Genomic DNA, 14,100 nt, shown 5'->3' with positions numbered 1-14,100 from the left:
ATAAAAGGTTTCAAAATAAAGGTTTTGAAAATTAATTGCTAAAATTTTCATAATAAAGGATGCACATCATTGTGCCATGCGCAAGCCACATCAGAAAGCTGAGGCTGAAAAAGTCAGAGAAATAGGTGAGCCACATACTCGCACTCACAGATGCTTCTTGCTTTAGAGATAGATGACAACTCCTGGTCCACCTGCAGCACCCGCACAGCCCACACTTTGGGAATCACTGTCTGAGATCGTAGCACACTTGGAGTATTGTAAAGTTTTTAACATTTTTTTTGTACTTGCTAATAAGTTGAAGCCACTGTTAAAATCATGTGGTTCTGATTTGTTTTTGTCATTATAGTGACTTGCTATTCGAGCAGGTCTATGGTCAGCTGGTGGAGAACGTAGTTGCTAAGGGTGTCTTCCTGGAGTCACTGGAATCTTACATAGTTGCAGATCGCCTGGGTCACCTGCCCACTCACATCATGAGGGACCTCCTGGCTCATTACCATGGCAACAGTATGATGGACAGCTTTGAAAGATGCATCGTCCACCTTGATGTCACCAGTTTGGACATGCAGAAGGTTTGTCCATATGTGAAAGAGACTGCCTATATTAAAGAGCTTTTTCAGATCAGATTGGTTTATGTTATACTACGACAGTCTGGTCTGGAAACCATCCCTGAGTGGAATGTAATCAGTTTCTGCTGCCTCATGATACCATGCAACACCACGCCTCCACCACCATGCTAAGGCTAACAAGCCCATAGACAGAATACACACAAATCCACAAGCGAGATAGAGCACAGGCATAAAAATGAGAACTACTGGGTGGAAACAGACACTGTGCACTGTGCTCCAGCTTTAGCCTTACGCCTTTTCATTTCTGTGGATGTTGATTTCACTACCAGTGAGGTGGAGCAACATGATTGTGCCACCTATATTAAAACCACCACCACAGTGACCTTGGTTCAGTGATTACCTGTGTGACCTCAGCCATAACGTAGAGGTCTAGAACGAAAATAGGGTAGTTCAAAATTAGAAGTATTCCACCTTGCGTGGCGTGATGCTCTCTTAGACTATAAACATGCATTACTGGCTACAAAGTGGACCTATTACTCTGATTTGATCAACAAAAACAAGCATAAATCAAAGTTCTTGTTTAACACGGTGGCAACACTTATTCATGGACAACCACCTGTAGTTCGCTCTCCTTTTACAGCACAAGATTTCCTGGATTACTTTGAGAAGAAAATAGAAGACATTATGTTAAACATATCCCAGCATGCCTTAATCCAGCCACTACACCCTGCTATTGAGGTGGGTGCCACTACTGACGTATTACCTAGAGTTACAGAATGTGATAGTATCTCACTAGGCATGCTGACAAAACCCGTAACGTCAACAAAAAGCACAACCTGTTTATTTGATCCTATACCAACAAAACTGTTTAAGGACCTGTGGCCCACTCTTGGGCCGACTGTGCTGGAAATTATTAATCTTTCTTTAACTTCTGGATCTGTTCCTAAATGTTTCAAATCTGCAGTGATTAAACCATTACTTAAGAAATCGAATCTTGACCCTAGTGTATTGAAAAACTATAGGCCGATATCAAATCTATCATTTTGTTCAAAAAATCTGGAAAAAGTGGTGTCACGGCAGCTTGTTGACTGTCTTATTGAGAATAATCTTTTTGAGCCACTGCAGTCTGCTTTTAGAAAATATTCCACAGACTTCTGCTTACAATGGACTCGGACACCACTACGGTTCTTTTGCTGTTAGATCTCAGTGCTACGTTTGATACAGTGGATCATCATATTCTACTTGATAGGCTGGAAAATCATTTTGGGATTACTGGGAGTGCCCTTGCGTGGCTGACGTCATACTTGACCAGTCGTTCTCACAGTGTTTTGTACAGTAACACTACCTCTAACCTTAGTGACATGAGATATGGGGTTCCACAGGGGTCCGTCTTAGGTCCCCTGCTTTTCTCCCTTTATATAGCACCCCTTGGGCACATATTGCAGCGTTTTGGGATTACCTTTCACTGCTATGCAGATGATAATCAATTAAACATGCAGATAACTGCTGGTAGTCTCATCCACATCAAATCCTTAGAAGATTGCCTTGCATCAGTGAGAAGTTGGATGTCTAGCAACTTCCTACTTTTAAGCTCTGATCAGACTGAAATGATGGTTCTTGGTCCAGTGAGACATCTGCATCAATTTGACCAGTTAACACTGAGCCTAGACTAATGTATCATACATCACACTGACAAAGTGAGGAGCCTTGGGGTAGTTTTTGATCCTACGTTGTCCTTTGACCTCCACATTAGAGATTTTACGAGGACTGCTTTCTTCCACCTAGGAAATACGAGGTCTATTAGAAAAGTATCCGACCTTATTATTTTTTCCAAAACCATATGGATTTGAATCACGTGTGATTACATCAGACATGCTTGAACCCTCGTGGGCACGCGAGAGTTTTTCACGCCTGTCAGTTACGTCATTCGCCTGTGGGCAGTCTTTGAGTGAGGAGTCGCCCACCCTCTCGTCGATTTTTTTCATTGTTTAGGAATGGCTCAGAGACTGCTGCTTTATTGGATCAAGATTTTTTCAAAACTGTAAGGCACAACTGAGTGGACACCATTCGATAAATTCAGCTGGTTTTCGGTAAAAATTTTAACGGCTGATGAGAGATTTTGGTCTGGTAGTGTCGCCGTAAGAACGGCCCACGGTGCCTGACGGTGATTTGCGCTTTGAGGCGGCAGCGTCTCACCGTTTCAAGTTGAAAACTTCCACATTTCAGGCTCTGTTGATCCAGGAAGTCGTCAGAGAACAGAGAACTTTCAGAAGAAGTCGGCATGAGGAGTTTATTCAGACATTCCATTGTTAACGGACATTTTGTAATGAAAGAACGTGCGGGCAGAGTCGCATGTCGGGCCGGACCCGACCACAGGGGGTCGCGACAGGAAAAACACCTCCATTGGAAACCTTAACGGGCAAGTTGGATCATGCCCAGGCTGTTAAACAATTTCTTAGTTACTCACTTGTTGAAAGCTCTGTGGGAAGTCCTTACACCGACAGAAACACTCCATAATCTCTCATCAGCCGTTAAACTTTTCACCGAAAACCAGCTTAATTTCTCGAATAGTGTCCACTCGGATATTCCTCACAGGTCCAGAAAAAATGTTGATAAAGCAACGCGCGCCGTCTCGAGCAGCGTGTGAAACAAAGGAATTCAGCCGAGAGGGCGGGACCACATCTCACTCAAGGCCTGCCCACGGGGTTCAAGCATGATTGGTGTAATCGCACGTCATTCAAATCCATATAGTTAAAAAAAAAATAAAAGGGTCGGTTTATTATCTAATAGACCTCGTATAGTGAAGATTCGTCCCATCCTGTCTATGGCTGATGCTGAGACCCTGATCCATGCATTTATCTCTTCGAGATTGAACTACTGCAATGTTCTATTTTCTGGTTTACCACAGTCCAGCATTAGGGCTCTCCAGTTGGTTCAAAATGCTGCAGCCAGATTGCTCCAGCCACATTACACCCATTTTGGTGTCTCTTCACTGGCTTCCTGTCCCAGTGAGATCAGATTTTAAGGTTCTGCTACTAAACTATAAAATTGTTCCCTACCTAGCTGACCTCATTAAATCCTACGTACCGGCCTGGGCTCTGTGTTCTCAGGGTGTAGGACTACTTTGTGTGCCTAGGGTGAATAAAAAGTCTGTGGTTCACAGAGCTTTCTCTTATCGTGTCCCTGTTCTGTGGAATGATCTCCCTGCATCAATAAAACAGTCAGATTCTGTAGAGACTTTCAAGTCCAGACTTAAGACACATTTATTCTCCCTATCGTATGGCTAGCATACTGACATAGTATGGAACTATGCTTCCTTCCATCCATCCATCCATTTTCTTCCTTTTAATCCGGAGCCGGGTCGTGGAGGCAGCAGCTCAAGCAAAGCCGCCCAGACCTCCCGATCCACACACACCACCCCCAGCTCCTCCGGGGAACCCCAAGGCGTTCCCAAGCCAGCCGAGAGATATAGTCCCTCCAGCGTGTCCTGGGTCTTCCCCGGGGCCTCCTCCCAATGGGACGTGCCCGGAACACCTCTCCAGCGAGGCATCCAGGGGGCATCCGGAAAAGATGCCGGAGCCACCTCAACTGACTCCTTTCAACGTGGAGGAGCAGCGGCTTGACTCTGAGCTCCTCCCGAGTGACCGAGCTCCTCACCCTATCTCTAAGGGAGCGCCCAGCCACCCTGCAGAGGAAACTCATCTCGGCCGCTTGTACTCGCAATCTCGTTCTTTCGGTCATGAGCCAAATCTCATGTCCATAGGTGAGGATCGGAACGTAGAGCGATCGGTAAATCGAGAGCTTTGCCCCCTACTCAGCTCTCTCTTCACCACGACGGTCCGATACAGCGACTGCATCACTGCAGATGCTGCACCGATCCGTCTATCGCTCTCACGCTCCATCCGTCCCTCACTCGTGAACAAGACCCCGAGATACTTAAACTCCTCCACTTGAGACAAGGACACTCCACCGACCTAAAGAGGGCAAAGCACCTTTTTCCGGTCGAGAACCATGGCCTCGGATTTGGAGGTGCTGATTTTCATCCCGGATGCCTCACACTCGGCTGCAAACCGCCCCAGTGCACACTGAAGGTCCTGATTTGACGAAGCCAACAGAACCACATCGTCCGCAAACAGCAGAGACGAGATTCTGTGGTTCCCAAACCAGACCCCCTCTATACCCTGGCTGTGCCTAGAAATTCTGTCCATAAAAATAATGAACAGAACTGGTGACAAAGGGCAGCCCTGGTGGAGGCCAACGTGCACTGGAAACAGGTTTGACTTACTACCGGCAATGCGAATCAAGCTCCTGCTGCAGTCGTACAGGGACCGTATAGCCCTTAGCAAAGGACCCCGTACTCCCGGAGCACTCCCCACAGGGTGCCCCGAGGGACACAGTTGAATGCCTTCTCCAGATCCACAAAACACATGTGGACTGGTTGGGCGAACTCCCATGAACCCTTGAGCACCCGATGGAGCGTGTAGAGCTGGTCCAGTGTGCTGCGACCAGGACGAAAACCACACTGCTCCTCCTGAATCCGAGGTTCGACCATCGGTCGAATTCTCCTCTCCAGTACTCTGGAATAGACCTTACCGGGGAGGCTGAGGAGTGTGATCCCCCTATAGTTGGAACACACCCTCCGGTCCCCCTTCTTAAACAGAGGGACCACCACCCCGGTCTGCCAATTCAGAGGCACTGTCCCCGATCACCACGCAGTGCTGCAGAGGCGTGTCAGCCAAGACAGTCCCACAACATCCAGAGACTTAAGGTACTCAGGACAGATTTCATCCACCCCAGGAGCCTTGCCAACGAGGAGCTTTCTAACCACCTTGGTGACTTCGGCCTGGGTAAGTGATGAGTCCACCTCTGAGTCCCCAGTCTCTGCTTCCTCTTCGGAAGACGTGACAATGGGATTGAGGAGATCCTTGAAGTTCTCCTTCCACCGCCCGACAACATCCCCAGTCAGGGTCAACAGCTCCCCACCTGCACCGTAAACAGTGTTGGTAGATAGCTGCTTCCGCCTCCTGAGGCGTCGAACGGTTTGCCAGAATCTCTTCGAGGCCGACCGATAGTCCTCCTCCATAGCCTCCCCGAACTCCTCCCAGACCCGGGTTTTTGCCTCTGGGACCGCACGGGCTGTGGCTGCCAGTACCTGTCAGCTGCCTCTGGGGTCCCACCTACCAACAAAGATAAGTAGGACTCCTTCTTCAGCTTGACGGCATCCCTTTCTTCCAGTGTCCACCACCGGGTTCGGGGATTGCCGCCGCAACAGACACCAGAGACCTTGCGACCACAGCTACGAGCGGCCGCATCGACAATGGAGGTCGAGAACATGGTCCACTTGGACTCCATGTCTCCAGCCTCCCCTGGCATCTGGGAGAAGCTCTCCCGGAGTTGGGAGTTGAAGACCTCGCTGACATAGGGTTCCGCCAGTCGTTCCCAGCAGACCCTCACGATACGTTTGGGCCTGCCAGGTCTGACCGGCTTCCTCCCCTCCCAGCGGATCCAACTCACCACCAGGTGGTGATCGGTCGACAGCTCTGCCCCTCTCTTCACTCGAGTGTCCGAGACACATGGCCGAAGGTCAGATGATACTACTACAAAGTCGATCATCGACCTCCGGCTCAGGGTGTCCTGGTGCCACGTGCACTTATGGACACCCTTGTGCTCGAACATGTTGTTCGTGATGGACAAACTGTGACTAGCACAGAAGTCCAACAACTGAACACCACTCGGGTTCAGATCGGGGAGGCCGTGCTTCCCGATCACCCCACTCCAGGTCTCATTGTCGTCGCCCACGTGGGTGTTGAAATCCCCCAGGAGAACAATGGAGTCCCCAGTCTGAGCTCTATCTAGTACCCCTCCCAGGGACTCCAGGAAGGTCGGGTACTCTGCACTGCTGCTCGGCCCGTAGGCTGAGACAACGGTGAGAGACCTGTCCCCGACCCGAAGGCGTAGGGACGCGACCCTCTCGTTCACCGGAGTGAACTCCAACACATGGCGACTGAGCTGGGGAGCAATAAGCAATGCGACCCCAGCTCTCCGCCTCTCCCCGTGGGCAACGCCAGAAAAATGAAGCGTCCAGCCCCTCTCCAGGAGTTGGGTACCAGAGGCCAAGCTGTGCGTGGAGGTGAGCCCGACTATCTCTAGTTGGTATCTCTCAACATCCCGCACAAGCTCAGGCTCCTTCCCCCCTAGCGAGGTGACATTCCATGTCCCAACAGCCAGGGCCTGTGAGCATTGACCGGGCCGCCGGGCCACCCGTCCTCGACCTCCACCCAATCCTCTCTGCACCCGACCCCCATGGCCCCCTCTGCAGGTGGTGAACCCACAGGAGGGTGGGCCCACGTCGCTCTTTCGGGCTGAGCCCGGCCGGGCCCCATGGGCTAAGGCCCGACCACCAGGCGTTCGCGCCCCAACCCCAGGCCTGGCTCCAGAGTGGGACCCCGGCTCCGCCATACCGGGTGACGTCTCAGTCCTTGAATTTTTTTACTGGTCATGGAGGTTCTGAACTGTCCTTAGTCTGACTATGCTTCCTATCCTTTTAAATTGATCTTATTAGTAACACACCAGGTATCTGCCTCATTTCATCTAAATTCTGGGTCTGTTAGTGAATCTTAGGGCCTTAGTATTTTCTCTGCTTTCCTGCTGGTGAACTCGTACCTTAGGTGCAGTTTTTCCGGCCAACTGATTCTGTTCTTTTTCTCTCTGTCTGAGGTACTGATGACGTCACACAAGGCTGACAGCTGCACACCACATGGTTCTGGACTGACCACAAGATGCCATGCCTGAAGCTGATGCAGCACACTGATGTCCGCATTTGGGATAAATTTTGCCGCAGTGACAGGCCTACTTATGGTGGAGGAATGCTGGCCGGGCGCTGGATGACCCCCTGCCTGCGGTGTGTGGTCATCTCAACAGTTGCACCTTGTTTTTGATGTTTTGATTTCCTGTTTTCTGTTTCTTCAGCTTTGTAAAACTTTCTAAAAACCTTGTAGCTGTTAGAATGGCCCAAACAGAAGGTCACCCCATTGAGTCTGGTCTGCTTGAGGTTTCTTCCTCAGTATCATCAGAGGGAGTTTTTCTTACCTCTGCTGCCTTTGTTCTTGCTCTGGGGGTTGGTAGGGTTAGACCTTACTCTTGAAGTGCCTTGAGGCAGGTTTGTTGTGATTTGGCGCTATATAAAATTAAATAAATTGAGATTGAATTGAATCTTATCAGACCAGACTGAGTGCCATGATTTGTGTGACATTTTTTAGTTTATCAGTGATATGTGCTTAGGGGGCAGTGTTCCTTCATGTGGACCAGGTCTTGTTGGGGTTCTCCACAGTTGCAGCTTCTATCCGTTTGTATCCTCACCTTGCCATATGTTTCCCTGTTTTACATACTCCAGTGCATGGCCTGTCTCGTGCTTCGGTTATTTCCTTTTGTTAGTTTTTCTTTGGGGTCTTGTAGTGTAGTGGTCGGTTCAGATTGAGCTTTCCAGTTATTTCTCTTGAAGCTTTTACTGTGGTCATTGCTGGAAGTGGCTGGATCTTTACAAAACTTTTCATTAATTTGAGGTGACTGGCAACTCCAGTGTGTTGGTGCAAGAAGTGTGTGGATTCTGTCTGTTGTTTGGTCTTCCCTTCATATTGCTGGAGGTGCTATGCCAGCTAGCCTGTGAAGGCTATAGGTAGGTGTGGGTTGAAGGGTGGCTGTGAGGATTCTGCAGGTCTCATTCACTTCAGCTTCTACCTTGTGGCCGTGAGCTGATTGGCAACACTTACGGGCACGGTGCTCTGCTGTGGAGTAGCAGAGGGTGAGGGCAGGTGATCTTCGAGTGCGTGGGGTTCCTCCCCACTCAGAGTTGGCAGGTGCTTTGAGAAGGTTGTGTCTGCTGTTTGTTTTCTTTTTCAAGTTTTTTATGTGTTCTCTGTAGGTGAGAGCTTTGTCCAGAGTTAGCGCCCGGTCACACGGCACACGGCGATGGCAGAATCAATCAATCAATCAATCAATCAATTTTTTTATATAGCGCCACATCACAACAAACAGTTGCCCCAAGGCGCTTTATATTGTAAGGCAAGGCCATACAATAATTATGTAAAACCCCAACGGTCAAAACGACCCCCTGTGAGCAAGCACTTGGCTACAGTGGGAAGGAAAAACTCCCTTTTAACAGGAAGAAACCTCCAGCAGAACCAGGCTCAGGGAGGGGCAGTCTTCTGCTGGGACTGGTTGGGGCTGAGGGAGAGAACCGGGAAAAAGACATGCTGTGGAGGGGAGCAGAGATCGATCACTAATGATTAAATGCAGAGTGGTGCATACAGAGCAAAAAGAGAAAGAAACAGTGCATCATGGGAACCCCCCAGCAGTCTACGTCTATAGCAGCATAACTAAGGGATGGTTCAGGGTCACCTGATCCAGCCCTAACTATAAGCTTTAGCAAAAAGGAAAGTTTTAAGCCTAATCTTAAAAGTAGAGAGGGTATCTGTCTCCCTGATCTGAATTGGGAGCTGGTTCCACAGGAGAGGAGCCTGAAAGCTGAAGGCTCTGCCTCCCATTCTACTCTTACAAACCCTAGGAACTACAAGTAAGCCCGCAGTCTGAGAGCGAAGCGCTCTAATGGGGTAATATGGTACTACGAGGTCCCTAAGATAAGATGGGACCTGATTATTCAAAACCTTATAAGTAAGAAGAAGAATTTTAAATTCTATTCTAGCATTAACAGGAAGCCAATGAAGGGAGGCCAACACGGGTGAGATATGCTCTCTCCTGCTAGTCCCCGTCAGTACTCTAGCTGCAGCATTCTGAACCAACTGAAGGCTTTTTAGGGAACTTTTAGGACAACCTGATAATAATGAATTACAATAGTCCAGCCTAGAGGAAATAAATGCATGAATTAGTTTTTCAGCATCACTCTGAGACAAGACCTTTCTGATTTTAGAGATATTGCGTAAATGCAAAAAGGCAGTCCTACATATTTGTTTAATATGCGCTTTGAATGACATATCCTGATCAAAAATAACTCCAAGATTTCTCACAGTATTACTAGAGATCAGGGAAATGCCATCCAGAGTAACGATCTGGTTAGACACCATGCTTCTAAGATTTGTGGGGCCAAGTACAATAACTTCAGTTTTATCTGAGTTTAAAAGCAGGAAATTAGAGGTCATCCATGTCTTTATGTCTGTAAGACAATCCTGCAGTTTAGCTAATTGGTGCGTATCCTCTGGCTTCATGGATAGATAAAGCTGGGTATCATCTGCGTAACAATGAAAATTTAAGCAATACCGTCTAATAATACTGCCCAAGGGAAGCATGTATAAAGTGAATAAAATTGGTCCTAGCACAGAACCTTGTGGAACTCCATAATTAACTTTAGTCTGTGAAGAAGATTCCCCATTTACATGAACAAACTGTAATCTATTAGACAAATATGATTCAAACCACCGCAGCGCAATGCCTTTAATACCTATGACATGAAAGACTTCTAGTGTAATGAAACTTATTCCCCACTGCTGGCTAGTCCATCAGAGTAAATGTAAATGTTATTAAGAAATGATCAGACAGAAGGGAGTTTTCAGGGAATACTGTTAAGTCTTCTATTTCCATACCATAAGTCAGAACAAGATCTAAGATATGATTAAAGTGGTGGGTGGACTCATTTACTTTTTGAGCAAAGCCAATAGAGTCTAATAATAGATTAAATGCAGTGTTGAGGCTGTCATTCTCAGCATCTGTGTGGATGTTAAAATTGCCCACTATAATTATCTTATCTGAGCTAAGCACTAAGTCAGACAAAAGGTCTGAAAATTCACAGAGAAACTCACAGTAACGACCAGGTGGACGATAGATAATAACAAATAAAACTGTTTTTTGGGACTTCCAGTTTGGATGGACAAGACTAAGAGTCAAGCTTTCAAATGAATTAAAGCTCTGTCTGGGTTTTTGATTAATTAATAAGATGGAATGGAAGATTGCTGCTAATCCTCCGCCCCGGCCCGTGCTACGAGCATTCTGACAGTTAGTGTGACTCGGGGGTGTTGACTCATTTAAACTAACATATTCATCCTGCTGTAACCAGGTTTCTGTAAGGCAGAATAAATCAATATGTTGATCAATTATTATATAATTTACCAACAGGGACTTAGAAGAGAGAGACCTAATGTTTAATAGACCACATTTAACTGTTTTAGTCTGTGGTGCAGTTGAAGGTGCTATATTATTTTTTCTTTTTGAATTTTTATGCTTAAATAGATTTTTGCTGGTTATTGGTAGTCTGGGAGCAGGCACCGTCTCTACGGGGATGGGGTAATGAGGGGATGGCAGGGGGAGAGAAGCTGCAGAGAGGTGTATAAGACCACAGCTCTGCCTCCTGGTCCCAACCCTGGATAGTCACGGTTTGGAGGATTTAAGAAAATTGGCCAGATTTCTAGAAATGAGAGCTGCTCCATCCAAAGTGGGATGGATGCCGTCTCTCCTAACAAGACCAGGTAAAATAAAGATAAGAACCACTAAAATATCAGACTAAGTCTCATTTGTGTCAAATGCCAAGGAATAAAGATAGATTTTTAAATGAACTTTAAAAATGGTCAATGAGGGTGCCTCCCTAACACCCAGAGGCAAGCTGTTCCACAGTTTGGGAGAATGACAGAGAAAGTCCCGCCCGCTCTGAGCTTTCTCTTTGACCTGCGCGGCAGCAGGAACAGCTGGTCAGTCCACCTGAGAGACCGAGTAGGCACATAAGGCCGAGGAAGCCCTGAGAGGTACGACGAAGCTTGATCATGGATCATCAATGTTCGTGTAACACGTCAGAGTTGGGAGGTTAGACGAAGTTGGACGACAGTCAAACGGACCACTGACATCATGGAAACTACGCAAACAATGATGAACTGTCAAGGCAGAAAGCAAAATGAAATACGGACGAATGGAGGTTGTTGTTGGGATTCGTTCACATTTTTCAACAGTTTAAAAATTCTGATGAAGCGCCAGCTGCAGGAATGAAGCTGGACAACAATGCCTCTGAAAGTCCATATAACTCTAGATTTGTTGTTTTGTGGTCCTTCGTTAGTGCGGTGTGACCGGGGCTTTACTCCTCGGTGGGTGTGTGTTTGGTGGTTTTGGAGATGTGTCGTTGGTAAGATGCATGTTTGTTTTTGAGGTGGAAGGCACATACTTGGGTTTTGGTTGGGGTGGCTTTAAGTTGCCACTGTTTATAGTGTGCTTCCACTGAGGCCAGGGCTTCTGTAAGAGTGAGTTCCTGTGTAGCAGTGCATAGATCGTTTGCATATATAAATCTACGAGTGTTGTGGTTGATCATTTGTGTATATGTTGAATGTTGTTCGGGTTGGTACTGATCCTTGGGGGAGACCGTTCTTTTGCTGTCTCCACCTGCTCCTTTTACCGTTCATTGCTATGTTGAAGCTTCTGTTTCTGAGGAGACTTTCTGTTGTTTGGACTGTGTGTTGTTTTTTTTTCAGTTTGTGCTATTTTTCAGGAGCCCTCTGTAATTGACTGTATCATAGGCTGCTGTGAGGTCTACAAAGACAGTTCCTGTTATTTGTTTAGTTTCATATCCGTCTTCTGTGTTAGGTCATGCAGTCCAGGCTGAAGGGTTTATCCTTGTACTTACCTGGATCTTTACTCTTGATGTTGGTTGACTGGTCTCCTTTGGGATTCCAGGGCCACAACAAGAACGTTTCCAACATGGCCCCACTGCTGCGCTTCTCCAGACATTCAAATCTGATTTTCTCCAGAGACGTCATCAATCTTCTATCATGTTGGGGGGGGGCATTGTTCTTTTAATCAACCTTCAGAATGTCTCCACTGTGCCAGGTCATGATTTCCCTACACTCCTGCGCTCTGTGTCACTTGTTGAGGAGAATTTACACTTTTTAAGTGCAGACTTGTCAACCGTTACGCTCTGTTCCACCGGTTCCTTCTCATTCACACATGTTTTCCATCTAGGTCCAACTGACTTTCATTCACCTTCTGTCCAGAATGTATTTCCATTTCTCCGGGGCAGATTTGGAAAGCCACAGCGTCAGTGAATAAAAGTCCTACCTCCCTGTGCACATCGAACAGCCACTTTCACTGCTTAGCTCATCTACCTGCCTGAAGAGTAGAACTAGTTAGAATCAGGTGCTTTAGTGGGAGGATGAAACAAATGTGTGGTAGGACTTTTACTCACTTTTTTCCACTCGTCATGTACTCTACTACCATCTCTCCTAAACATTTCCATGTCATCTGGACCATCCACTTTTCCACTCGTCATCCTCCTCATAGCTGCCTTCACGTCATCCTTACTAACATGTTGCACTTATTGATTTACTATCTCCACATCACCTATCTCTCTCTCTCGCTTTCTCTTTTCTCTATTCATCAGCTCCTCAAAATATTCCCTCCACCTTCATAGTTGGTGATTTTAACATACATGTCTGTTGTTTCTTTTCAGCACTGTAGCCAGGCTGACAAAGAGTCAGAGCTCTATTGAGCTGAGTATTCCATTATCTTTAACTAGTAATGAGTTCATGACTTTCTTTGCTAACAAAATTTTAACTATTAGAGAAAAAATTACTCATAACCATCCCAAAGACGTATCGTTATCTTTGGCTGCTTTCAGTGATGCCGGTATTTGGTTAGACTCTTTCTCTCCGATTGTTCTGTCTGAGTTATTTTCATTAGTTACTTCATCCAAACCATCAACATGTTTATTAGACCCCATTCCTACCAGGCTGCTCAAGGAAGCCCTACCATTATTTAATGCTTCGATCTTAAATATGATCAATCTATCTTTGTTAGTTGGCTATGTACCACAGGCTTTTAAGGTGGCAGTAATTAAACCATTACTTAAAAAGCCATCACTTGACCCAGCTATCTTAGCTAATTATAGGCCAATCTCCAACCTTCCTTTTCTCTCAAAAATTCTTGAAAGGGTAGTTGTAAAACAGCTAACTGATCATCTGCAGAGGAATGGTCTATTTGAAGAGTTTCAGTCAGGTTTTAGAATTCATCATAGTACAGAAACAGCATTAGTGAAGGTTACAAATGATCTTCTTATGGCCTCGGACAGTGGACTCATCTCTGTGCTTGTTCTGTTAGACCTCAGTGCTGCTTTTGATACTGTTGACCATAAAATTTTATTACAGAGATTAGAGCATGCCATAGGTATTAAAGGCACTGCGCTGCGGTGGTTTGAATCATATTTGTCTAATAGATTACAATTTGTTCATGTAAATGGGGAATCTTCTTCACAGACTAAAGTTAATTATGGAGTTCCACAAGGTTCTGTGCTAGGACCAATTTTATTCACTTTATATATGCTTCCCTTAGGCAGTATTATTAGACGGTATTGCTTAAATTTTCATTGTTACGCAGATGATACCCAGCTTTATCTATCCATGAAGCCAGAGGACACACACCAATTAGCTAAACTGCAGGATTGTCTTACAGACATAAAGACATGGATGACCTCTAATTTCCTGCTTTTAAACTCAGATAAAACTGAAGTTATTGTTCTTGGCCCCACAAATCTTAGAAACATGGTGTCTAA

General features: G+C 46.3%; 1 protein-coding gene across 1 annotated transcript in view; it reads left to right on the top strand.

Annotated features, from left to right (window-relative positions):
* vps8 (VPS8 subunit of CORVET complex) overlaps window positions 1–14,100 on the top strand; it is a 371,669-nt gene that overhangs the window by 163,243 nt on the left and 194,326 nt on the right. Inside the window, exon 21 of the mRNA XM_034184542.1 lies at window positions 347–569. Coding sequence (XP_034040433.1) covers window positions 347–569 — 223 coding nt within the window. The remainder of the gene's footprint in view (window positions 1–346; window positions 570–14,100) is intronic.

This window comes from Thalassophryne amazonica, chromosome 13 (genome assembly GCF_902500255.1).
Source record: "Thalassophryne amazonica chromosome 13, fThaAma1.1, whole genome shotgun sequence".
NCBI classification, from domain to species: Eukaryota; Metazoa; Chordata; class Actinopteri; order Batrachoidiformes; family Batrachoididae; genus Thalassophryne; species Thalassophryne amazonica.
The sequence above is the reverse complement of the archived record's forward strand: the minus strand, read 5'-3'. Positions and strand labels throughout refer to the sequence as shown.